Source organism: Camelus dromedarius, chromosome 14, assembly GCF_036321535.1.
Source record: "Camelus dromedarius isolate mCamDro1 chromosome 14, mCamDro1.pat, whole genome shotgun sequence".
NCBI classification, from domain to species: domain Eukaryota; kingdom Metazoa; phylum Chordata; class Mammalia; order Artiodactyla; family Camelidae; genus Camelus; species Camelus dromedarius.
Genome location: NC_087449.1, coordinates 9,776,226 through 9,803,404, shown reverse-complemented (window position 1 = coordinate 9,803,404; position 27,179 = coordinate 9,776,226). Strand labels below are relative to the sequence as shown.

Genomic DNA, 27,179 nt, shown 5'->3' with positions numbered 1-27,179 from the left:
TGTAATTATTAGAGTACTACTTAATGGCAAGACTCTTAGATAACACACTTCCTAACTGCATCGTCCATTTCTTTAAACTTCCGGGAGGGAGGATGCTTTTCTCCTGTAACTCTACTAACCAGGTTTGTTTTATGAAAGCATTTACCTATCATGGGGTCTGTGGAATCAAGGTATTTGCTTTGAATGCTCGGTATGATTGTTGTTGCATGCTAGCTTGCTTTTGTGTAAATTGATAATGGTAGACAATGTCATAATAAGCTAACCATAATTCTTTCTTCCTTTTTCTCCTTGCCTACTGTGCTTGCTTTTTCCTTGTATGTATTTTGCTTATTTTTTTAATAGACTTAGTATTACACGTTTGAGATATGTGATGTACAGCATTTAATAACAATTTTATAATGTAACTTATATATAGACATAAATAAGTAAATTTACTAGTTATTAGTGGGGAAGAGAGGCACTACCTTACCCCACTTTTCAAAATAAGTACTAAGATAGAGGGGGACGTTTCTGTATTCCTGAAAAGGAGGCTAATTTTGTTTATAGTTAAGATGGGGGTTTTTATAGAAAAAGAAAATTTAGTAGAAAAAATTGAAATGTACTGAGATGTTTAATTAAGTATGTCTTCTTACATAAATATCTTTAGAAAATGTAACCATATCAATACTCATTAAATCAGACCTGAGCTCCAAAATTGAATATCCATTTTTATAAATAGATTTCCTTTTGTTATGCATATCTAATTTTAGTTAGTTTAATAATGAGTTCACATTAGATAAATGGGATGATGTACCTATGCATGCATTTATGTCTGTAGCATACCGATGTAAAGTAAAACTTGGTAAGAATGCTGAGTGACTTTGGAAGGCAAGAGTATGTATACCATGCATTAGTGAAGAATTTCATTATTTATTCAGGTACACTAAGTGGAGCAACATGCCAACATATTTGCTTTGCCTCCTTAATCTGCTAAAATGATTGATCCATGTTCTTTCATGTAACTTTAGTATCTTTCTCCTGCTGGGTTTTCCTGTTGTGTGTTTCTCTTTATCCAAAGTAGTGCAGCTCTTATTCTTCCTATATTTAGCATCTGTTACTAATTCAATCTTATAGTCAATTTATTTTAATCTTTTTTTCTTTTTTCCTTGCACCTTTTTTTTTAACTTTTCTTCCGACGCTTAAAATAGAAGTGGAGCAAAAAGGTAAATAACATATACAGTTTGAACCCCAGCTCCCTGTTATGTGCCTTATGGATGTTTCCTCCTCCCTTCCCTTCCCCCACAACACTCCTGACATTACAATATAATCAGCAGGACCTCATAAATGCACCTCATAGAGAAGTCGACTGTTTACAATGAAATTATGTGACTGCTAAATCTGGTGATGGGGTAAAATTTCTGAAGTCGGCGAGGGGGAGCTGTCCTTTCTCTGTTTCTTTTCACCCTTTATCTCTTTTTTTCTGACACCCTTGGATATTTTAGTATTAACGTGTCATCTTGCCTGGCTTCCAGAACCCTCTCCATAGCATGCCATAGTTACAGGGTCTCCTGGTCGTTTCATCACTGCTTTCCTTGTATTTACTTTTCTCTGCTTCTAATTGCATTTTCTGAATATTTATGTTCCTTCAACTGAAGCACTTTTGTTTTCAGTCTACCTTCCGTAGAAGTTCTAAACAAGCCTTCATGTTGGGTTTTTTGTTCTATTTGCTTTATTTTGGTGTTTTGCTTTGGTGGGGCTTGTAAGTGGGCTTAAGGGAGGGGAGGGTACAAAGTTTGGGCTGAAATAAAATGCTTGGCTCACTGTTACGTACAAAGCTCAGAGTTTTAAAGCATAAATTACCAAGTTATAAGATAAAAACATACAGCAAAACTATAAATTGTTAGCTCAATTATGAGTGGTCTTAAACTTAGGTTTGTATTTGTGAAAATAAACCCCAGCCACTTTGTATGCTGGTGCATTGATTACGGTAACTTGAGGAAAGAAAGGTAGGACTTGTATTACGTATAAGTTTTGGTAAAACTGAATGGTGATAAAGTGAATTTTTCTCTTTTGATCTGTGATCACTGAAACTTGTGTGTGCCTGTATAATCTTCTCACTTGGCTTAATTCTTGTCTTTTCTCCGTGGCTGTTAGTTTTTGTGTGCCCTGGGACCTTGAAAGCAATTGTGGATTCACCGTGTATATATGAAGCTGAACAAAAGGCAGGTGCTTGGTGCAAGGACCCTCTTCAGGCCGCAGATAAAATTTATTTCATGCCCTGGACTCCCTACCGTACCGACACTTTAATAGAGTACGCTTCTTTGGAAGATTTCCAGAACAGTCGCCAAACAACAACATACAAACTTCCAAATCGAGTAGATGGTACTGGATTTGTGGTGTATGATGGTGCTGTCTTCTTTAACAAAGAAAGAACAAGGAATATTGTGAAATTTGACTTGAGGACTAGAATTAAGAGTGGGGAGGCCATAATCAACTATGCTAACTACCATGACACCTCACCATACAGGTGGGGAGGGAAGACTGATATTGACCTAGCAGTTGATGAAAATGGCTTGTGGGTCATTTATGCCACTGAGCAAAACAATGGAATGATAGTTATTAGCCAACTGAATCCGTACACTCTTCGATTTGAAGCGACGTGGGAGACCGTGTATGACAAACGTGCTGCTTCAAACGCTTTTATGATCTGCGGAGTCCTCTATGTGGTCAGGTCCGTTTATCAAGACAACGAGAGTGAGACAGGCAAGAACGCCATTGATTACATTTACAACACCCGACTAAACCGAGGAGAGTATGTCGATGTTCCCTTCCCCAACCAGTACCAGTACATTGCTGCAGTGGATTACAATCCAAGAGATAACCAGCTCTACGTGTGGAACAATAACTTCATTTTACGCTATTCTCTGGAGTTTGGTCCACCTGATCCTGCCCAAGGTAAGAATGTGTGCTTGCTATGCTTAGGTCTTTTGTGAACAGCTTACTTACAAGCCTTATTAATTTCTTTTCCCTATTTATTTCCTTTCCCTTTTCATAATTAAAGCACAAATGCTAATGTTGTGGCACTTCAAATTGTCGTATGGTATGTGCATTTTAGTCTTACTTTGGTTCATTTTCTTTTTTCTGAATTTCGTCATTTAAACGTTAGTTTCAAAAAATTGTAGCATCCTTGGTCATTTTAGTTTTTCATTGCAAAAAATGTAATGCTGCTACAAACCTGTTAGCTTTGTGTTTCTTGTCTTTTTTTTTTTTTTCTATCTGACTTCTGAATTGATGCAGACCTTTTAACTTCTTGGCGCCAGTGGTTAGGAAGTCCCAGGACAATTGCCAGGCTTGATGTGCAATGCCAGACACAAGTGTTCTGTAGTTTTGGTGTCTGCTTTCTGGGTAGAAGGAGTCATCCCGGATCTTACTAGATCATCATGTAAAAGCTTTATTTCCTGATAAATTTGTGACAGTCTTAGGTCAACATTTCTACAACTTTAACTGTCACACATGGACTAAACATTAAATGATCCTAAGTGTTGATTTATGAAGACAGATCTGCTAGCATCTTTTTGATTTGTGTTCTCTTTAGGTATCTTTATGGAGGATCATTACCTTATAAATCTTTGGAAATATATTTTACTTTATCAAGTGAATTCAGCTCTGCAGTAAACAATTTTGGGGGTAAATTAAATGAAAATTTCATTAAAACAAGATTACTTCATACTCATGATAAAAGAATGACCTATTAATTTATTGTAGAGCTCGCACTAATTATATCTTTTTTATTTGAACAAGAATATTTGTGTTATAAAGATATGAATTAATATTTTGGTTTTCTGAGTTAATTGGAATTTTCATATTATTGCATTACTTCCGAATTGTAGGAACCAGAACGTTCTTTGGGGTGATTAAATCACTCTCTTCAGTACAGTGGAACAGAAATTAGTATCTTTCTCTTCTGTTAAAACAGTACACATCCACACACTTAAACATAACCACATATACCTAGATGTATTTTAAGGTATGGTGTTACTATGTTCTAAATATTGTCATAGGATTGAGACTAAAAGCTGAAGCCTTTTGTAGTTGAATTTTCTAATTTGGGTCATAGAATATCAAAAATACGTAGTTTTGTTGTTGTTGTTGTTGTTGTTGTTGTTCATAACATAGGAGCAACCATGGCATACTGACTTAGCGTAAGGCCCCCTTTTCTCTTAATTCATGTACATCTAAATTTTTGGCCTTAAAATTGTAGCAATTGTTGAACTTTTAACAATGAAATCTTTTTTCAGGGCATAAAAATATTTATTGATAGTATCTTAGAATCTTTTGTTTTTAAATGTGGACATATGTTTTTTTCTCCTGAGGTCAGCAATTTGGGATGGTTCCCACACCTCAGTTGTTTTTCTAAAAGCTAGTACCATGCTTCTTTATCCTTGAGGTTTGTAAAAGTGAAAAAAGGTCAGTAATTGGCAAAATTTGACACCGTGGAGGTACTTTTGTTAAATACTTTTGTATTACCCTCACAGATGTTACATTTGTCTTGGGTGGCAATAAATCTCTTCCCTGCCATTAGGGAAAAAAATCATTTAAAAATGCAAATTCATAATCAACTTCAGCAACACCTGAAGTTGAGTACAGATTCAGCTCAACAAGGAATCATTGCCCCATCTACTTGTCACAAAGTACTTCACTGAATACAAGATGAGTAATAATGTTATTTTCCACATGTGACTTATGTTCTAGTACATAATTCGATTTCAGATGAAAACATCTGATAATTTGGATACTTTTGGAAAAGAGCAGTTATTGGCTTCGAAAATGAGAAACTTAGGCATATTTGGTAACTGTGTTTATACTGTCATGTTTTGTTATCCAAAATAGCCATTCTTATGTATTCCCAAAAAGTGAAAATTCACGTTGACCTCTTATTAAGCCCTTAGTGGTAAAAAGTTTTATCTGACCTCAATATTTCTTGCTGCTGTTTAAATCTTATTCTCTTGCTCTTTGTAATTTATCTTCATGTGCTTTTAGAGAGACTCTTACCTTGCTCATCCAAGACGTGTGCTGATGTCTAAATGCATGTAATGGGGCCTTGCAGAGCTATTCTGGCCCATACATTTAGGTCAAACCAAAAAGCCACTGTCAGCAAGTCTTAGGTACTGGATTTGCTATCATGTATGTGGCCAAGGTATATACATTGTTCTGTAAAATGAATAATTTCATTATTGACTGTTTCATCCTGTTTTAGCTTCAATACTTTTTCCCATTTATAAATCTAAGCCTTTTTATTCCTAACAGCACAAGTGTATTACTGCTTTGCCTTAATAGTGTTTTCAAATACATCTTTCTTGGCTTTGAATTTTTAGCTTTTGTGATCTCTGCACCATTAATTTGCTCCATTCCCCTAAATTAGAGCTGTTTTTCTCTTTCACTTTCTTCTTCTATAAAGTGGGTGCAGAAAAAACCCATTTCAGTTGTATATTAACTCTTTTCTCTGTCTTAATCTGAAATGCTTTATATTTACTCAATCTGCCTGCAGATTTGATATCCCAGATATTATTGAAAAATATTGTCTTGGATTCTGACAGTTCCTGAATATCTGTCTTAGAGTAACAATGAAGTGTGACACTTAAACAGCTCGAGAAACAACTTTTATCGAGAAAGCCAGTTAGGTTTATTATGTAGGAAGTGTTTAGCACAGAATACTTATTTCTTAAAACACCTTCCCACTGATAATGAAGGCTCAGTAAAAGATGATCAGTATTTTTAGACATTGAATGGAGGTAAATTTAATAAATCTTCAGTTTTGCCTTCCCAGACTACAGACTCCCTCTAGCTGGAGTTCATTCAGTGAATAATGGGTGAGTTTTTGGACTTGGAAGAGGGAACGAACCACCCTTAGCATAACTGCATATTGTCCTTAAACTCTTTTTACATGGGAAAAAAGCTGCTAATAAATAGCAAGTTCTTAGTAAATACAACCATAGTAAATTGGGCCATTCTGTGTGTGTTTGTTGAAATCTTCCTGTGTCACTAGTAAATTTGCTTATTAGCATCATTAGCACCGTTTCTGGGTCTCTGCACTCCAGTGGTGCATGGCAGGCAGAATGCGAAGTCAGTTCATAGGTATGTTTGATATGGCATCCTTATAACTCTGGGACAGGCTCTTAGAGCAGGGTTTATAGTTGAGATAAAATTCTGTTGTGAGTTTCCATGTTTTCTACCCCCATTTGTAGGATATTCGTAAGTTTTGTGCCCTTTTTGCCACATATATTTCATTATGAAACGTTTTATTATTATTGCTTTAGTATTATGTTATCTTCCCACATTTTTTCCTTTAAAGACATATGCAGAACACAGTGTTGGTTAAATGCTCCAGAACCAGGGCACACTGCTTTGTGGGATACCATACTTTCCCAGAGTCTATGAAAATCTTTTACTAGAAAAATAAGATCATAACAGTTAAGAGTATGGACAATTGACCTTGAACAAATTGCCTAACCTTCTCCATGGCTGTTTTTTTGTCTCCTAGTACCTACTTCATGGAGTTGTGGTAAGAATTAAATAAGATGATCTGATGAGCCATGAATGGTGATTAGCATAGCATCTGGTACCTAAGTGCTGAAGTGTAAGCTTTTATCATTATGGGATGCCCTGTTGCGACCTGTCTTCACCTAAGGAAAGAAATATTAATTTTTAGAAATACCTCTGCATTTCTACCTTCAGCATTAGAAAAAAATTGCTTTCCTTAAGGTTGCTAAACTTCAGCCTTGCAGAATTATAGTTGTCCTCCTGGGGTTAAATATTGCCACTTAAAGTTGACTTTCATGTTTATTTTCATTATATCCCAATATTTCATTGATTTATCGTTGAAGAATGTGTTCCTTCCCTTTAAACTTCTTTTGATGAGCAAAGGGTGAAAAGGTATGAAAATTTACTATCAAAAGTCACATGCAGACAGGCTGTGGAATGTTGCATGAGATTTTGTGCATTTAATAAGAGGTCATTTTGTCACCTACCTTCACTCACTTGTTATGAATCTTTACTGGTGTCTGGCTAACACATCGCTAATTGCAGTATTGTTAATACATATTTCAGTGATTAAATATGTACTAATTAGGACAGTGTCAAGGGACACATCTGATGGTGTAGCACTAAACCATTTTGCTCTGCCCTTTTCTCTCTTTGCTCTGATTCTCCACTCCTGTTTGAGATTTGATTCTGCAGCATTCATTTGACACTTCTGCAAAAGATTGTGATGCTTTTGACAAATGTTAATTGAGGAAGCACTGAAAGCATGGCTGCACTGTAATCAAAAGAAAATTACGAGGTTTAACAAGATGTCAGGCAAGTGCTTTACAGAGAAAGATAGACAGGTTTGAACAGGCTTCTGCCGCAGCTGGCTGGGCGTGACGTTTGACTAAGGTACACAGGCTTCTCTCACATGGTCAGTAACCGGTGCCCTGGAAGCAAAACACTACTTAAGAAGTTTCTTTTGTGGTAGAATGATAAAAGGGTGTAAAAATGTCATGTAATTATTGGTAACAAGAAGTTTGTCACTACTAAAGAACTAGAAACAAGTGCACACTGCTTTTTCTGATAAACTTAGCATACTCTGTCAATAGTTAGAACTATATGAGCAACTATTTATGGACCAAAGTTTAAAATATTAAATATATCAGTGATGATCATATGAACTTGTTTCCCAATAACTTTTAATGTTCTAGTGTGTTCCTTATGTAAATAAAGTAAATTAATGTTTTATAAGATTTTGTAAACATTTTCATGATTAAAAAAATAGTTATTTTTAATTTGCTCTACTCTAACAATTTAAATTTAAGGCATATTTATAAGAGCCAGTAATCTATAAATGTTGGTAAAACTTTAATGTGATCACCTAATAGAGTTTAAATGATGTCAGTAAAGTTTTGCTGACAATTTTTGTTGTTGTTTAAACTAATTACATGGTAATTAATGAAGGAAACATTAACCTCCATTATTTTTTTAACCTGTTGGATTTAACAGTTTAAAAGTAATGTTGGAAGTGAAAAATAACCTTTAAAGTTTTTTTCTTTTTAAATTTCTACCTTTCAATGGGTAACTGTGGTCCTTTTATACTCTCTGTTAAGTGTCAGTAAAGTAAGTAGGGTTCGTTTCAAATTAGCCATGATTTGATCCAACCTGTTATCTTGCTATGAGATTACATTGTACCTTCTGACCAGAACTCGTTGCTTTTTATACCTACATTTTCAAAAGTAAAGATGCAGAAGCCTCAGATGTTTCCTTGCTAAAACAGCACAATCGTGCCAAGCGTATCTTCTGTTTGAATCTAATCAGGCATGCTCCGAGAACTCTTGAGCAGGAATGGCTGCTGGGTGGCAAGATGTCACAGAATTTGTGCTCCTGCAAGACGGAGACCACGTGATATGACATTTTCTATTGTCCTAATTATATGTAATTGTCAGACTTTTGTTGATACTTTGAATTTTATCGTTTTAGAGTATGCATTTACATAAAAGAAAATATCTTGAAATTTTTTAGTAGTGACAGTGTATTTGATATGTACATTAAAACTTTATAAGAACTGGACCTTCATTTCCTGACAGCTGATTCGTGATGAAATTATACATAAACTATATTGTCAAATATCTCGTTGAGAAGTAAACCTAACACAGTTAGGGTCTTGGAGCAAGATTTATGGTGAAGCCTAGTCTGCCATTGCTTAGCCAACAGGATGAATGTATTGGAAGAAATGAAGAGATGTATTTTTCCTCCCACCTGACAGATATTCTCAGTAATTCTCATTTTGTTGGTGTTGGGGTAGTTGGACCAGTGGGGTTTTGTGGGTGTGTGCGTGTGTGCGCACGTTCACATGTGAATGCAAGTGTGCTTGAGATTAACGTGCTCATCTTTTTTCCATAGTGCCTACCACAGCTGTGACAATAACTTCTTCAGCTGAGCTGTTCAAAACCACAGTATCAACCACAAGCACTGCTTCACAGAAGGGCCCCATGAGCACCACTGTAGCTGGATCACAGGAAGGAAGCAAAGGGACAAAACCACCTCCAGCAGTTTCTACAACCAAAATTCCTCCTGTAACAAATATTTTTCCCCTGCCAGAGAGATTCTGCGAAGCGTTAGACGCGAGGGGGATAAAGTGGCCTCAGACACAAAGGGGAATGATGGTTGAACGACCGTGTCCCAAGGGAACAAGAGGTATTTCTGTCAAATACTAGATAAACATTTTACAATGTAGTTTAAGTAGTTTCGGAATTACACTGAAGTGATTTTATGTGAGGAAAGAGATACAGTAAGCTAACGTCATTGTTAGTTTTGTTAATTCTGTAATACAGCATGTGTACACAAAGGGTTTTTGAACTGTAAAAGTCATTTACGGTCAGGCCGTGGATTACCTCTCCCTCCTAAAGACCTAGGTCAAGCCTGAGATTTTTGCCCGTGAACTCTCTACTGAGGCTTCCTTACAGCTGTCTTTCTCATTACAAGTAATTGGATGAGTCCCAGAAAAATCAAGGGCTTTTTGTTCTTTTTGTTTGTTTGCTGTAAATGTCTGATATTTCTATACCAACTTTGTATTTACTGTTTATATTCTGCATTATACTCTACATTTTTGTCAGTTATTGTCAACGACTTCCATTAGCGTTTATTCAAAATTTAACACACGGAGTAGGATCATCATAGCTGATTTCCCAAATGCATGCAGAAAAAATGGTTTCAATTTCACTGTTGTTTTCTACATCTGTTGCAGGAACTGCCTCGTATCTCTGCATGGTTTCCACTGGAACATGGAACCCTAAGGGCCCCGATCTTAGCAACTGTACCTCACACTGGGTAAATCAGCTGGCTCAGAAGGTGGGTTGGAACCTTTCAATATGATACACATTGATGATTTAAGGGCTTTAACTTCTAACGTACATAATTTAGCTTTGTGTGCTAAAACCAGCTTCATTGCTCTTTGTTCAGTATGAACGTAAAAAATTATACATAGTTTTGTCTGTAAACTATTTATTCAGAGTTACATATGTTTTAGGGCATGCTGTTTTCTGTGTCAAGCTCTTTAATGAGTACATACTTGCTTAATTTCATTCATATTTAGTTTGTTCTGTTTCTTTTGATGTTCGTAAGACAAATAGGATGCTGGCCTAATAAATCAAGTATCATTAAGTCTGCAACTGAATCCACAGAATGCAAGCAGATGTGCACATCACAGATGATGGTGACAGAATAAGTAAAAATGACTTTAAAAGGCATTAGTGAAGTTAGTATTACAGTGTAATGCAGTGACATTTTAGTTTCTCCTTCACCATCTACATTCTGAAGTGTAAGCAGTAGATAATAACTGTGAGTGTTAGACTGATTATATTCTGACTTAAATTTCTGGACCATTGGAATAAATAAATAAGGTTTTTAAATAGCAGTTTAAAATAGTTGCAGTGAAATGAGAGAGCTGTCTGAAGAATTTTAAGAAGAATTTCTGGGGTTTTTTTCCCTTTTGTTTCTTTTAAATGTCTGGTTAAGAATTTCTTTTTGAGGATCTAAGAACCTTTAATCATCCGAAATGAAGAGAAAGTTATTGGTCTCAGTTAGTTGCAGACTTTGACATATTTGCAAATATTTTTTTTTGTCCACAACAAAGGTACTTGGGAGAACAAGAAGCCACAAACAGAACAAGACATCTTACTGAGATAATATAAACTGTCATTTCAGATCAGAAGTGGAGAAAACGCTGCTAGCCTTGCCAATGAACTAGCTAAACATACCAAAGGACCGGTGTTTGCCGGGGACGTGAGTTCTTCAGTGAGACTGATGGAGCAGTTGGTGGACATTCTCGATGCACAGCTGCAGGAACTGAAACCTAGCGAGAAGGATTCAGCTGGACGCAGTTATAACAAGGTAGGTAGAAATTTTCTGTTATTTTCAATTAGACGATTCGTGCAGCAGCTCTGGATTCTTCTAGCGGCTGACTGCCTAACTTAAAACTTCTAATTTGGTTTATATCTCAAGAAAGAATTACAGTGCACCCCCATATAGTGCGTTAAAGGAGCAATGTGAACCCCAAAAGGATGCTGGGTACCTGAGGGAGATCTTAGTTGGTGGCAAACTTCCTCCGCCTGGCTGTGGTCAGGACTCTCCCTCGGGGCTGCCATATCTGCACTAGGAGAGAGTGTGTGTTACACAGCTACAGTCCACTCTCATGGCTGTAACAAAACGGCCATGTGTACAGGAACATTGGCTACTGAAATTCTGTTTTCAACGGTAGGTTTTAGGAAAAGGATACACTTCCTTTGCTAGAAGTACAGTGTGTTAGCGTTACTAATTTTTCCTCCTACGACAAAAATTTGATCACTATTTTAACCATACTATGAAGTGCTTTTGTGAGAGTCATATGAATCCAAAATCTATGGCTAAAATGATCTTACAGGTTTTTTTCCTTCCTTTTCTTCACGTATGTTGTCTCTAGTTTTACCAAGATACTTTGGATTAGTGTGTTTAGTAAAATACAGTTCAAAGCTGTGAATACACAATCTTGGCAATCAGTATAGACTCACAAAAATCCAGAGGCCCACAAGTACATGATAAACTCTGAGCTCAGGAACACTAGCTTAATTTTTGAGGATTTCTTCTTTCCTCATTTTCAACAGATAAAATCTAACCTCTGATTTTCTTTTCTTTTACTAAAAAGCTCCAAAAACGAGAGAAGACATGCAGGGCTTACCTTAAGGTATCTCTCCTGTGCTGTCACCCTGCTCTGTCCTTCCCTCAGCTCCCTGCTACGCTTTATCATCTTGCTGCATGATCCGGTGTATTTCAGTCTTTGATAATTATATAATGTGCCCCATATCAGCTGTACAAATGTTGGCTTTTCACAGGTATATTACTCTCAGAATAAGCAAATGATTTATTTTTACAATTTTTGCTGTTTTTCCATTCATCCAAACATACGAGGATTTTAATGAAATATCCTCTGAATTGGAAAGTAATCATAAAGTCTCTTTATTTCCTGTTGTCATCTCTGTGGATTAAAAAGCAACTTGAGTAAAACAGCTATGATATATTCTTGGCAGTTTATCATATCAAAGACTGTATAGTCATAATGTATGTGCATGAAAAAGTCACTGCTTTCTTATCTCTGTGGTGTACTCCTAAAGAAAATAGGCTTTATCTTGAAATTTTCAGGAGTCGTTTCTAGAACCAGGCCGATACGGGGATGGGTTACTAGAAATGAAATATGAATAATGTGCTAGTACTATCGATACACGTTATATGTTGGTTTTTGTCGAGATAATAGGAACAGAAAGCCACTGTTTGCCTCAGAATCCCTGTCTGCTCCAGCTGGTTTTTCTCCCTGGTATATCCAAGTAAAATAAGGAATGTGCTGAGGCTAACCGTGGAATTACGCCATGCTAGTTCTGTGTGATAGATCAAAATAATAATACCACTTTGCATTTTGTCTTATCCTGTGAATTTTAGAAGTTCCTTTTGCTGGGGTGGTTACTTTCTAACCTTACTCATCTGGGGACCATATTCCTAATAAATCAAACTTTGAAGAACTAATCCATATACATGTGAAAACAAAACAAAAGAACTTTGTAGTTTTGCAGAATAGAAGTTATTCAAAAGCTATGACTTCACCAGCTTTGGTTGGCAAGGTCTGAAAAAAAGAATAGCATTTCCTAGGTAGTAATAGACATTGTTAGATTTGAGAACCTTACAGGAAAAGACGGAGGCAAAGTCTGTTTTTAGGTAGTAGTAGTTTGGAAGTCCCTTATTAGCCTGCTTAATGGGGGCAAAAAATTACACGCTGAAGTGTATAGAATTTGTCATACTGAAATTTTCAGTTCACTTTTAAAGTATTAGTTAATGTGTGAAATGTAATAATTGGTATGTTGCCCAGGACATGTATCTCAGTGGGAAAAGAATAGCTTTTTTTCCTTTGGCAGGGAGAATATTCAGGAATATGATTAGAATAATGATCATTTTGATTCCAGTAAAAAAATACAAATGGTAGTAAATAGGAAGCATTTCAAATTAATAAAAGCATGCCATCAGCGAGTTGTGTCTAGGTAGTAGATTTCAGCGTGACCTCAATTTCTGACCAGTGTCATTTTCAGTATGTCTCAAATGAGCTTCTCTGTTCAGATAAGACTAATAAAACTCCCTAAATTACAAATCAGAAGCGACTTACACTATGCAAATGAAGCGAGTGCCTGCTTTGTGACAGAAGATTCATTTGTAACTGAGATTAGAGGCTCCAGTCTGTATTTCTTGGTGACTAATGAACCTGGCCCCAGCAGACCGGTTTCTGTTCCACTCTGGTTAATGGCCGCAGCAGTCCCAGTGTGTGCACTCTTGACTATTCTATCTCCCATTAGAAAGAGAAAGAAGCCTTTAATGCCACTTGCAAGTATCTTCTACCTGCCAGGAAGGTCGCGGTGGCTCACAAGGCAGACAGGACGAGGATATTAAGATGGATTAAGCTAATTAATCTTACTCTGACAGTGGACTCAAACAACTTCTCCCCCTGCTCGTTTCAATATAGTACCTCAAACTAGCAGTTTTTGTTGTTCTTTGTACAAGGTATGCTCAGTGATTACCAATAGATCGGAACAATTTATATGTGGGTAATGACACATTATGATTAGATAAATGGGAAAGAGTAAATAAACTTAGTGATTTCAGCTATCCAAGCCACAGTCAGTGTACAACTACAGTAAGTATCAATATAAAAGCCCGCCTCCAGCTGCCTAACTGACTGGGTTACGTTTTTATTTAATGTTGTTTTGCATGGTAATAAACTAAACCTACATTTATGAATATTTATAACTTCGATATTTGTGAAGACTTTATTTTGCTTTTCTGTTTTCATTAAATTATTAGTACAGGCTTTAAATATTTTGATTGTTCTCTTGATCCCCTTAAAAACAAATCATTGTTTATGAATTAAGGTATACTCTCAAAAAAGTGTTTTTTAGCTAGATAGGAAATTGGAAGAGTGAGAATGTTCTCAGATAATTTCTACATTTTGAAATCATTTTGGTGTTTTTCCCAATGATAATAAGTAGGTAATGTTATATGGCACAATTTTGGTGGTTATTTTAGTTCAAGATCCAAAAAAACAGTATGGTTTAATTTTCAAGCATAAATACGAGATTACCCTTGAGACATCAGTGTTTTCTGTTTAGAACATTCAAGTCTTGAAGTTATATGTTCAAGTGACCATGCATGTAAGAGGAATACCTCAGATTAAGAGCTGACATTGATTTTATTTCTCTTCAACAAGTGAAATATGATTAGATAAACAGAAATAAGCCGTCTTCTTATACTTAGTCTTTATAATCAAACAGTAGTTTACTAATCTTCAGTTAGTTCTGTTTTGAAAGGGTCAGACATCAGGTTGGCCAGATGTATGTTGTCCAGGTGTCCTTCCATAAGGGTAAATCATCATGACAGGTAAATACTACAATTGTCACTAGTCAGTGATTGAAAATCACCTAGGTACTACAAGCAGTCAGAACTAATGATAGTTTTCTAATGGATGCAGGCAATTGTTGACACAGTGGACAACCTTCTGAGACCTGAAGCGTTGGAATCATGGAAACACATGAATTCTTCTGAACAAGCACACACCGCAACAATGCTGCTCGATACGCTGGAGGAAGGAGCGTTTGTCCTGGCTGACAATCTCGTAGAACCAACCAGGGTCTCCATGCCCACAGAAAATATTGGTGAGTGAATCTGTTGTCAGGTTTAATTTTCATTTAGAAGATAGATGTTTAAGAGAATAATGCTTCCATTCTGAATCTGTTATTTCCCAGTGCCAAACTTCTCTTTCGTAAAATTATTTTTGTCTGTTAATAAGAGGTATTATTCCTCACATGCCATAACATTATTGCAAAAGCCAAAATCTATCCTGTCTTTTAAAAGTTGGTTTTATGTATGGTTTATTTTTTCCAACTGAAAAATCATTAAAGGAAAAAAAAGTGTTTAGAGTACTTAAATGCCAGAATATGGATTGCTTAACAACGAAAGTGCTTGCCATGAAACTGTGGCAAATGCTTTTCCATTTTATATAATACGTTCCTAATGAATTTAAATTACTTTCTGGAATGCGTTCTCCTGGCCACGTATTTTAGGCACACAGAATTCGAGTCAAATATTTGTATAAAACATACCTGCCTTCAGGTGAAAATGTGGTCAGTGAACTACATCTCTCGTAGTGCAGAATGTCCATGCTTTATAGATTGCAGAATAGCTGCAGATAGTTGCAAAACATTTTAGAATTTCAGTGCTGGCAGTGAGAGGTAGGAGTTCCCTTTTGATGGTATTTGAAAGAAGTCCAGTAAGTACAGTGAAATTATATTAATTTAGGCTTGACTGATTGGAATTGCTGATTATTTAGTGAGATTGAGCTCAGATGAAATTTACAGTATCCCTTAGTAAAGTAAAAAAATATCCCCAAGCCTCAACGTAAAAAAACCAAAAAGGGAACACAGACTACTCTTCCATGGAAAGAGTGCATTGGAGCAGCAGATACTGAATGAATTTTTGCTATCTGGGATGCCATATCTGATCGCTTTATTGTGCCTCCCTAAATCATGGGACTTTATGTTTAGAAATGCAGAAAAGCAAGGTGTATGGGAGAAATAGACATCGATCAGATTATGATACCTGGATTTAAATTCAAAACTTTTAAGTTTATTTTAAATAACTGAGTTTTCAGAAAGTGTTTTTAAAATCGTGTTTTTATTTACTCTATGAGGTTTTGAAATGATAAATAACTTAATAACTTTAAATTAAATGAAATTAAAGTAATTTCGCCTGCTGTAAGCTGGTAGACCAGTCATAAGGAAGATGATACACTCTACCTTAATTGTGTGAATAAAGCTTCTCCTTTCTGTCTGAAGTTTTTATTATTTCTGAGGTTGATTTATTTCATAGTCTAATAAAATTCCCAAGGTACATGTTAAACAATTCTTCTCAGATATTTCCAGGGATATACCTATAAAGGAATGTAGGTCTGATCATCTCAGAAGTTAAACATAGAGAGCATTATTTGAAGTGAAGTGTTTGTTTTCCATATCTTCTAAAGCCGATTTAAAAGACAAGAAAAACTATAACTTCTCTTTTAAGCTCCTTCCCAGAACGCAAGACATTTTAATAGGCCAGGTTGACGGGCTCTGCCCCAATCAGCCTCACATACACAAAACACACCATTATTATATGTTTGGGATGTTTTTTTCTTGGTTTGAGAATGACTAGGGATTTTTTTTTTCTGATACCTGTGTTTTTCAGAGTTCTAAGTGATTATCCTTCACACTGGTTTTTAAAAATTTTTAATTACAAACGGAATGTTGTGAGTAGAGATTCTTGTAGAGTGTAGTACACGTTTTACTAACTTCTCAAAAATAATGCCCTGAACTTACTATATGCATATGTTGATTACCCAGGAAATGACCCAACATGAAGGTCACTTTGCATATTCCAGTGAATATTTGTGTCTTGTATTTCTAAGCTGTAAACAATTTTGTGACAAATATTATCCATAATTTAGTATGACATTCAAGATTCAACTTTTTCCTAGGACTTGCTATCCTTTTAGCCATGAGAACTAAGGTAGCTCGTTACCCCTTTATGTCTTCACTTGCTGTTCTTTTCTAAATTTAGGGGGTGGCTACAGTGCCTTTGCTTATTAAGACAACTTGATTCTCCTCAGTGATTTCTCCTTGAATCCTTATTTTCACTTTACTGTATGGTTTACCCTTATACTTGACCTCATAAAAACGGTGTAATTATGTTGTAATTATATCTGATTATAGCTTTTTAAAGTCAACTTTGAGGTATAATTTAGATACAATAAGAGAAGCTGTTTTAAGTGTACTGCTTGATGAGTTTTGACAAATGCACACCCGTGTAACCAACAACATGGGCAATATTTCAGCCACCTCAGAAGGGTCCTTTATAATCTTTGGAGTCAGTCTTCCCACACCCCCAGCCCCAGGCAACCACTGATCTGTTTTATGTCACTGTAGTTCAGTTTTACTTTTCTAGACCTTCCGTTGAATGGAATCATAGGCTGGGTACTCCTTTTGATCTTGCCTCTTTTACAAAGAATAATGTTATTGAGATTCATCTATGTTGGTGGCAGCATCAGGAATTCAGTCCTTTTTATTGCTGAATTTCCGTTATAAGGACACAACACTATTTGTGTATCTACTCACTTGGTTATACATTTAGGTTGTTTGCACCTTTTGACTGTTATTAATAAAGGTACAGTTTCTCCGGGTGGCTGTACCAGTTTGTATTCCTAATAGCTGTTAATGTTCCGATTGCTCCACATCCTCACCAGCATTTAGGATTATCTTCTCAAATGTCTTTTGAATTTTAGCCATTTTAGTGATTTGTAGTGGAACTCATTTGGTTTTGTTTTACATTTGTATGATTACTAAGGTATATTTTGCTGAAAACTTCCAACTTTTCATGTGCTTATTGGCCATTCACATATGTTTTTTGTGTAATGTCTTTTTGTATATTTTGCCCATTTTAATTGGGTTGTCTTATTGGGTTATAAAGATTATATCTTCCTGATAAAAATCTTTTGTTGGATATATGTACTCTGAATGCTTTCCCTCAATATGTAACTTTCCTCTCTATTTTCTTAATAATATCTTGAGAGGAGCAAATAATTGGATGAAAAGTCCTCATTACCCAGCTTCAACAACATCTAGCCAATCTTGTTTCATGTGTTCCTCTCACCATTATATTATTTTAAAGCAAACTCTTAACATATTATTACTATTAATACTTTAATATGTATCTCACTTTTTTAAAACCACAATGCCATTGTCAGACTTTAAAATTTAACAAAAATAGATTCAAAAGATAAAAAGGGAGTTTCAATTATTCGATTTCTGTAAACTTGTTAACATTTAACTCGTTTTACCTAGGATACAAACACGTTGTGCATTTGATGGAGGCATTGCTCCTGTTGGAGAGGAAAAGCTTTCCTTCTGCCCTGCTAAGTCTCTTTGGCTGGTCTAATAACCTCAGGCTTAAATTCCTTGCACCTCCCAAGAATGACTTTCTTTTGCATCTTAGGTAAAAAGGCACATAATGTTGATTGTCTTTCTTGTGATCTTAAGATTCATTAGGTGATTTAGTTATCATCAGCCTAATCCGGCATTATAAAATTCCCTGTTATTTATTTTCCCAGTAGGCTTAGCAGCCAGCATGATTGTATCCGTCAATTTGAGCTTAGTTATACTGCAGTTAAAAAAAAAAAAAAAAAACCCAGACTCACAGCGGCAATCAACAACAAAGTTTATGACTCCTTAACTCCATGTCATCACGGAGCCTTGGTTTTGCTCTGTTCCCTGTCATCTTCAGCCGCCTCCATGTTGTTTGTACCCCAGGACTCAGGCTGATAGAACCTGGTCCACTGCAGGTTTGCTGGCAGAGGTCCTAGTTTTTCCTATCACTCTACTTTTCTTACTCTCTCATCTCAACTGCAGCCACCACTCAGTGATGAATTTGACAAACAGAAGGACAGAGAAATACATTAAAATCTAATCTACAGCGCTGGCTGTGAGGGAGGCTCTGGGTGGCTCTACTATGAATCAAGCGTGTTCACTTTCAGGAAATCTGTTAAACAAGGCATATATTATTTAAAGTACACAGAAGATACAGAGAAATATCATAAACATCTGTGTAGCAATCACCCAGCTGAGCCACATCTTACCATATTTGCTTCAGCTTTGGGGGAAAGAAATAACGTATATATAATCTGGAAATCCTCTGCCTCCTTCCTGATCAGATTAAGAAGGGTGTAACTTTGTCAGCATTAGTAAGCTTTTATTTACTTAATTTTTGCTGTACAGGTATATACATTTAACAGTTATTTTTCATGTTTTTTTTTTGTTTGTTTTGGGGTTTTTTTTGTTTGTTTTGGGGGGGTAATTATAATCAGGTTTGCTTTTTGTTTATTTATTTCCTTGGTTTTTCAATGGAGGTACTGGGGATTGAACCCAGGACCTCACGCATGCTAAGCATGCGCTCTACCACTTAAACTATACCCTCCCCGAGAAATAATTTTTGAGTGATAGAGCATGCACATCTTTAACTTTACTAAATACCGCCAAATTGCTTTCTACTGCTATTTTACCAGTTCACCTTCTCACCAGTAATATCGTTACCCATCACTCTCTTTGCCAACTTTATTATTAACATAAATTTTGTCATTTTGTAGATTTGAATTGATCACATTATTGCTTTAATTTGCAGTTCCCTGATTACCTAAATTAATTCCCTTCTGTGAATTTGTTGTCCACAATTTTTCTTATTGTGGGTAATGCATTATGGAAACTAATTCTTTAAGGATTATTATATAATTTGCAAATGTTTATTCTGTCTGTGCCATCTCTTTTTTACCTTGTGTATTAATCTTTTGTTTTACAGAATAATGAAGTCAGATTATCAGCTTATTCTTTTAGGGTTGACGCTTTTCGAATCCTGTTTTAAAAATATGAGGAGTTTTTTTGGTATCCTGCTCAAATTTTTCTCTGCTTTGTAATGATGAAATGTTACATTTTCTTTAGAAATGATAAAGCTTTGCCTTCTTACATTTATGTTTTAATCCTGAAATTTATAGTGTTTTTGATATGTATGAGGGAACTAATTTTATTTTCTTCCATATGGGTAATCTGTTGTTTCAGTACTTCCAGTGCATAATCCATCCCTGTCCCCAGTGGTTTGTAAAGATATCTCTGTCATATATCAAGTTTCTGTACATGTTAGCAGTGTCTGTTATACATTGTTGCTTTTGTTTTTGTTTCAGTAATGTTAATATCTGGTGAGTTCTTTCTGCTCCTCCTAGAATCAGAATCGCCTTGGCTGCCTTTCGGCATGTCTCTTCCATGTGCATTTTAAAATCAGCTTGTCAAGTTCTGCATACTCAAAAACTCTTGCTGGAATTTTTATTAGAATTAGACTGAGTTCGTAGATAGATTTTGAAGGAAGTGTCACAGATTTGTCTGTTGAGCTCTCCCAGATCGGACCATGATACGATTTTCCATTTTTTGTTGGGTCTTCTAATAAGTTCTGTATTTTTCCCTTTAATATTTTGTACTTTTTAAATTAGGTTTATTCCTAGGAAATGTACACTATTGTAAACTGTATTTTTTTAAAATTATATATTCTTATTGTTTGTTGCTTGGTGTATAGGAACACAGTTGATTTTGCTGGTTACAGCCTTGCTGAATTCTTTTACATTTGATAGGATATAGAGTTTCCCTCATGATTACTTTGTAGTTAATTATGTTTTCTGTAAATAATTAACAGATTATTTTTTCCTTCCAGTCCTTTGTACCTTTTGTTTTTTTCTTGAATTATTGCATTAGCTAGGTCCTCTATTACAATGCTAAATAAAACCTGCAATAGGGATCATCCTGACTTCAAAACAAATGCTTCTAGAGTTTTTCCATCATTATTTGCTAAGGGTGGGTTAGATAACCCTTTTCTGATAACAAAACCATTTTCTGGGCAAGGAATTTTTCTTTTGTTCCTATTATTTTATAAAGATTTTTTTATATTGAATGAGTATTGAAATTTGTTGAATTCTTTCTGTGTATATTTTTCTTAATTTCTTAATTTGGTGAATGATAATATATTTTCTAATGTATTAATCTCTGTAAGCCTTTTTGAGTTAAACTTAATTTGTTCAGGATATACTTAAAAGTATATATATAATTTATTAAATATTTTTGCGTAATTTGAATAAGTGAATATTGTTATATTAAATATCATATGATTTATCTCTTTGTACTATTTTATGCATCAAGATTATATGTAAGTCTTGTGAAGTGAGTTGGAAAGCATGAGCAGTTTAAAATTCAGTATATATTTAACCATGAGTTCATTTTCTTAAGTGGTCATAAATTATTGGTTTTTTAAAAAATTATTTTATAGTCAGCTTTGTGTTTCTAGTAAATTTTTCCTTTTGTCTATTTTAAAATTTATTTATATAAAGTTGATTGTTGTAGGTCTAGTGAGTTCTATATTAATGATCCTTTTTTAAAATTCAAACTTTTTTTTTACTAAGGACATGGTTTTAGACTTTAATAAGTAAGTATCTGTTGGATGAAATTTACTCTGAGCATGTATATCTATATTTGGAACATTTCATGGAAACTCAAAGGATTTCCTTCTTTCACCTTATCTTCTGTCTTTTATGAATAATTAATGATTGAGACCCCCTTTCAGTGTAAGGAAGAGAGAGGTATATTTTTGTCACCCATCTTACCCCTTCACCTCCCACTCACACACATGGAATCTTATTTGAGGAGAGGAGATTATCCACATATCCATCTACTTAATCCTTCTGAGCATGGATTAATAAAACAAATGTCTCAACCAGTTTCTGCAGCTAATAGAATTCTAGAATTCTAGGAGTTCTATGACTCTCATTGTAAACTTATATTTCAAGTGCTTGACATATGGCCTCATAGCTTATAAAAATCTCCAATGTTATGATTTCATATTTACAGCTAAATGTATATGTATTTTATAAAACAAAGTTGTGAAAGATTTTTAAAAATCAGCATCCAAGAGTTATTCTATAATGGATGATATGAGCCCATTTTTCTAAAAAGTCAGTGAATTTATCATATTCTCTGTGTGTGTGTGTGTGTGTGTGTGTGTGTGTGTGTGTGTGTGCACATGTGTATGTGTATCTGTGTACCAGCACATATGCGTATGTTAGTCAAACTAGAACTAGCTATGCAAGTATATGCCATCAGAGAGGGTGAAATTCGGAGAAAAATGTGTGGACTGTATTTATTGAATTATGTGTTACTTTTTAAAATTCAAGTGTCTGAAATTAATGAATTTTTCATAGAGCTCCTCTCATTTCATCAGTAAATGACATTTTATTTACTAATATGAAGTAGTTGACTTTACTAGAAACAATAATACTTTCTCATTCTTTTTAAGAATCAAATGAATATTGATATAAAGTATTGCAATCTTTATTGGAATTATGGTAGACAGCATTTATGTTCAGGATGATACTATTTTTTAAAAAAAATTAAACAACATTGGTTTTACTGACCATATAAATGATCTTAATGTTATATATATTGACTGTTTTCCTTACATGTTTTTCAACGTTGCTACTTTCTTTGTGAATTTTTGAAATTTGGATTATGCTGCAGTCATTTGCAAACTTTTTTTGTAAAGGCCCACGTAGTACGTATTTTAAGCGTTGCAGGTCATGTGGTCTAAGTTGCAAATACTTAACAACCATAGACAATAAATTATAGACAGTATATTAATGGGTGAGCATGATTATGTCCCAGTAAAACTGTATTTATTAAAAGAAGTGGCTGGCCGGATTTGGCCCACAGGTCCTATTTTACCGAATTTGAATATATAAAAATTGATTGTTACTAGTGAGAATTAATGGGAAGTTTGAACATAATGCTAGACATTTTCTCCTAAATAATGCTGTGCTAGTCTCCTTACTTTGAGAAATTAGGGAAAATCTATTACTGCACAATTGACCTATGTAATCTTATGTATTAAAACATACACATAGATATAAATGTCTATATGCAATAAACGCATTCAAATTTAAACTTCATATTTTGTTTTATCATTGCCAAGTAATGGTAATTGAAAAGTCACTTAGCATAAAGAGTCAAAAAATCATTTTGAAATATTTTTGTTAAACTTAATTATTTAGATGAAACTTTGATAGTTGTGTGCTGTAAGTCAGATGCTTCATATCCATAGGCTAAAAGACTGGAATTAGTTGACAAAAGATATAAAACTTTGAAGAAAATATTCAAAAATGATTACACCAAAAATTTTAGAGTAGTCAAAATTTAAGACCTCTTAGAATAATTTAGTTGTTTGTTAATGATTTTGTTGTAATTCAGCACAGAAGTTTTATAGGTAGAAAAATAGTGGTTTCTGTGCAATTACCATTTGCCTCTTTGTAGTTAAATTTAAAGAATGCCCTTTTTTTTCCTTCTTTATCTTTTGCCTCATCCAGTTCTGGAAGTTGCAGTACTCAGTACAGAAGGACAAGTCCAAGACTTTAAATTTCCTCTGGGCATCAAAGGAGCAGGCAGCTCAATCCAACTCTCTGCAAATACTGTCAAGCAGAACAGCAGGAATGGTAAAATGGAACAAAAGTCTTTTAAAAATTGATAGGTTTTTTTGGTTGTTGTTCAGTTAAACCTATTAATTCTAAATGCTGAGTATTTGACTCCTAGTATAACAAATACGGCTTAACATTTAAAAGCAGATTTAAAATAATGCCTTACTCTTTTCAGTAAATTTAACCTAAATGAAGATTTCATAAGGATTTTTTTTCATTTCATTCTGATTTTATTGTATCTTATCTTATTCATAAGCATATTTTCTGTAAAGACATATGGCTGTTTTTACCTTCCTAGGTCTTGCAAAGTTGGTGTTCATCATTTACCGGAGTCTGGGACAGTTCCTTAGTACAGAAAATGCAACCATCAAACTGGGTGCTGACTTTGTTGGTCGAAATAGCACCATTGCAGTGAATTCCCATGTCATTTCAGTTTCAATCAATAAAGAATCCAGCCGCGTGTACTTGACAGATCCTGTGCTTTTTACCCTACCACACATTGATGTAAGTTATGTGTGCTAATGAAGTAGTGCAAGGTTACAAAGCCAGTTAGGAAGGAAAGCAAAACAGACATGCTGAGGATGGAGAGAGAAGGGGAATGGGGAAATGGCAGAGAGGAAAGAAAAGACTGTCCCATTTGAATTTCAAATGTTGGACTAGGTCAGAGACACAAGTTTATTTAAGTCTGTGAACATAAAATTAAATGAGCCTGGTTCAGTGATTATTAGAATTTAAGTGTATTCTTAATGAAAGCTAATTCAGTAATCAACAGGAAAATGTAAATGACTGTAATTTGTTTTAGAACGAAAATTAACTCTTACCTTAGCAGCACTGTGGCTGAGTATTAACGGTTAGGACTCTGCCTTTTTGGGCTTTTTCATGCAGCAGATCTCTTTTTTTTTTTTTTTTTTGGTTTTACTGATCACAGTAACACAATTGTTACCAAGCATTGTGTTTTTAAAAATACAGAATTGAAGAGATGTGATTCCTCTGCCATTCCTTAGAATGCAAGTTGGTAGTTAAATAATTACACCATGTTGGACGAGTGTCTGCAGAACGTGGCTGCTGTTATAGTAGAGTGAATAAGTGCCCACAGATCACCAGGGAGAGCTCCAGAATTGGCAAAGAACAACACATTTCTGCAGCTGTTCACTTTTATACCTTCTGCAGTTGCTTCACTCTTTTACGCACCTTGACGTACGAACTACAGCATTCAAATTGTCGCTGTTATGTCACTTCGAACAAAAAGGGGCCCCAAACAAAATGGATTTTAAAACACTTCGTCCTTACAGGATTTTTTTGGAACAAATTCACGGCTCTAATTTTGTCAGAAAAGGAAAAAAAATGATTCTGATGTACCATCAGTATGTAAAATCATAAGATGGAAATTGTAATTGTGTAAAATGGGTCTTTGGTAATTTAGAGTACACTTTAGAGTGTCTCGGACTATAAAGCCCCTTTTAAGTTAGATATCTGCCTTGTATAACATAGTCTACAATTTTGCTGATGAAAAACTTTATAGTCCGAAACATGCAAAGTTTAATCTAAATTACCTTTTACACATATTAAACAATTGCTATTGCCATCTTAGAGTGTAAAATCCTAATTTTATCTTGTCATTTTATTTCCCAGCCTGACAATTATTTCAATGCAAACTGCTCCTTCTGGAACTACTCAGAGAGAACTATGATGGGATATTGGTCTACCCAGGGCTGCAAGCTGGTTGACACTAATAAAACTCGTACAACGTGTGCATGCAGCCACCTAACCAATTTTGCAATTCTCATGGCCCACAGGGAAATTGCAGTAAGTATTTGCACTTCTAATTAGTAGCAGAGAAAAACCTCAGAGATTCGAAACAGCTTGTGTAATAGTCCCTTCTTTGGGTGCTTATCGTACCTAAAAAGCAAACAAAGTAATGTGGATGTCTAATTGTTTCTACACTGTCCATATATTGTAGGAAGTCTTGGTACTGTATTAATTGTTACTTCTCAAATCATCATGTGCTTTATAGACTTGTTCTAAGTCTTTCCCCTTCGGGCAGGTGATAGGCACAGGTGATCAGGGATTTAAAAACTGAACAGCAATAGATTATACAGACAGAGGGGCCCTGAAGTGTGACATGTCCTCCCTATCTTGAATGTTTGAATCTCATTTTACAATTTCTGCTTTAAGTTTCTTAACCACTTTGCACACTGCACAAAACTGCAGATTTTGTAAGACCAGAATGGCTCCTGGAATGTTTCTTAGTGTTCATTTCTTCTTGTGAATAGGAGAACAAGAGCCAGAAGATAAACATATTTTAAGAAATGTAACATGAAAGCTCTCACATCTATTATGTGCTTAACTCTTAGTATATAAATATAAAAACTCAAGGAGAAAATTAAAACAACTTCTTTGTTAGCCTGAAAAGCCATTAAAATGCCATTTTTTAAAATAACTAAGTAGTCTTTGTTCTATTATAAAATTTTTTTATGTGTACATGAGTAATTATTTCAGTCAGTCTTTTCTAGGTAAAATCTTCCACTTTCATAGATCATTCTTTGGATATAAAAATTAATAAGATTATATTGCATTCTGTTATATGATTTTTTTTTAAGTATTGAACCCTGTTTGAACACATGAATTTCAGAGAGTTGAGTGTTAAAAGATGAGCGATCACATGTGAAACCTGTCTTACCTTTAGTTAATGTGCTGCAGGAATACTGAAGTTCCGCTTTTTTTTCCCCAGTACAAAGATGGAGTTCATGAGTTACTCCTTACAGTCATCACCTGGGTGGGAATTGTCGTTTCCCTTGTTTGCCTGGCTATCTGCATCTTCACCTTCTGCTTTTTCCGTGGTCTGCAGAGTGACCGTAACACTATTCACAAGAACCTTTGTATCAACCTTTTTATTGCTGAATTTATTTTCCTAATAGGCATTGATAAGACAAAATACATGGTAAGTACCGCTTCCATTTGTTGACGTTGGATCTTTGAAAATTATTATAACAGGTGTAAATCCGCACATGCTGCTGATAATTTTTGACCTTCTGTCTTAATATAATGAACATGACAACATTGAAGGATAATTTGTAATAAATTAAAAGACAAAACCCAATCATCAAGTAATATTATTATGAGTTAATTCATTTCTTGTATTAAGGTACAGTTGGATTTTCTGGCTTGTTATTAAAACATGCAATTTGAATAGAAGAATGCTGGAGATACTAAAATGAAATGATCCTATTTAAAAATTTTTCATCTTGTTTACATAGTCATTCTGACTAGTGATCATTTCTTTATATTCTGAGCAATTTATTCATCATCGTGAGGTCTCAGTGTCAGAAAGACAACTAAATAGTTAATGCTTCACCCTGTATTCATCGGCACTGGGATTAATTTAAGAATGTGCCACATGTGACAAGAAAATGATGTTAGGTAATTAGATCTGGGATACTTGTCATTAAAACAAATTTTTTAAAATTCTGTAGTCGAAAAGGTAGAAATAATGTATTTGGAAACAACTGTTCTAAGGATTTGTAAAGCAAATTATCTACAAGTAGAATATTCAGATTTAATAATGCGTAATTCTAGAAGAGAAGTTAATATATTTTTATTTGGACTCAATTTCGGTAAAAATAGTAATGTCTTACAGTGATGGTATTTCTCGCACACCTAGCATTCATTACACTCTATAAGCACTGAACCAAACTTGGCAGTGTTTTTGTTTATGAAAAAACTTTTTTTTAAGAAACAGTAGTGTAGGGGGAGGGTATAGCTCAGTGGTAGAGTGCATACCTAGCAAGCACGAGGTCCTGGGTTCATTCCCCAGTACCTCCATCCAAAAAAAAGTAAATAAATAAAAACCTAATTACCTCCCCCCAAAATAAAAACAAACAAACAAAAGAAGAAGAGTTGGAAATAAAGTTCAAGATAAAACCTTGTCTCTATGACAGAGTTGACGAAACAGTAGTTTAAATATCTTAGAGACATTTAAGCATCTTAAAGACAGTGGCGAGGACTGTCAGTGAATATT

At 34.9% G+C, this 27,179-nt stretch overlaps 1 protein-coding gene across 18 annotated transcripts in view; it reads left to right on the top strand.

The window, feature by feature from the left end:
* ADGRL2 (adhesion G protein-coupled receptor L2) overlaps window positions 1-27,179 on the top strand; it is a 456,641-nt gene that overhangs the window by 406,866 nt on the left and 22,596 nt on the right. For 10 of the 18 annotated variants that reach the window (XM_064493400.1, XM_064493401.1, XM_031465462.2 and 7 more), the window contains 10 exons: window positions 2,134-2,934; window positions 8,911-9,204; window positions 9,755-9,858; window positions 10,714-10,899; window positions 11,690-11,728; window positions 14,549-14,732; window positions 23,054-23,179; window positions 23,460-23,665; window positions 24,794-24,967; window positions 25,893-26,102. In XM_064493400.1, the coding sequence (XP_064349470.1) occupies window positions 2,134-2,934; window positions 8,911-9,204; window positions 9,755-9,858; window positions 10,714-10,899; window positions 11,690-11,728; window positions 14,549-14,732; window positions 23,054-23,179; window positions 23,460-23,665; window positions 24,794-24,967; window positions 25,893-26,102 (2,324 nt within the window). The remainder of the gene's footprint in view (window positions 1-2,133; window positions 2,935-8,910; window positions 9,205-9,754; window positions 9,859-10,713; window positions 10,900-11,689; window positions 11,729-14,548; window positions 14,733-23,053; window positions 23,180-23,459; window positions 23,666-24,793; window positions 24,968-25,892; window positions 26,103-27,179) is intronic. The other 8 variants (XM_064493405.1, XM_064493403.1, XM_064493413.1 and 5 more) reach the window with 3 other exon arrangements.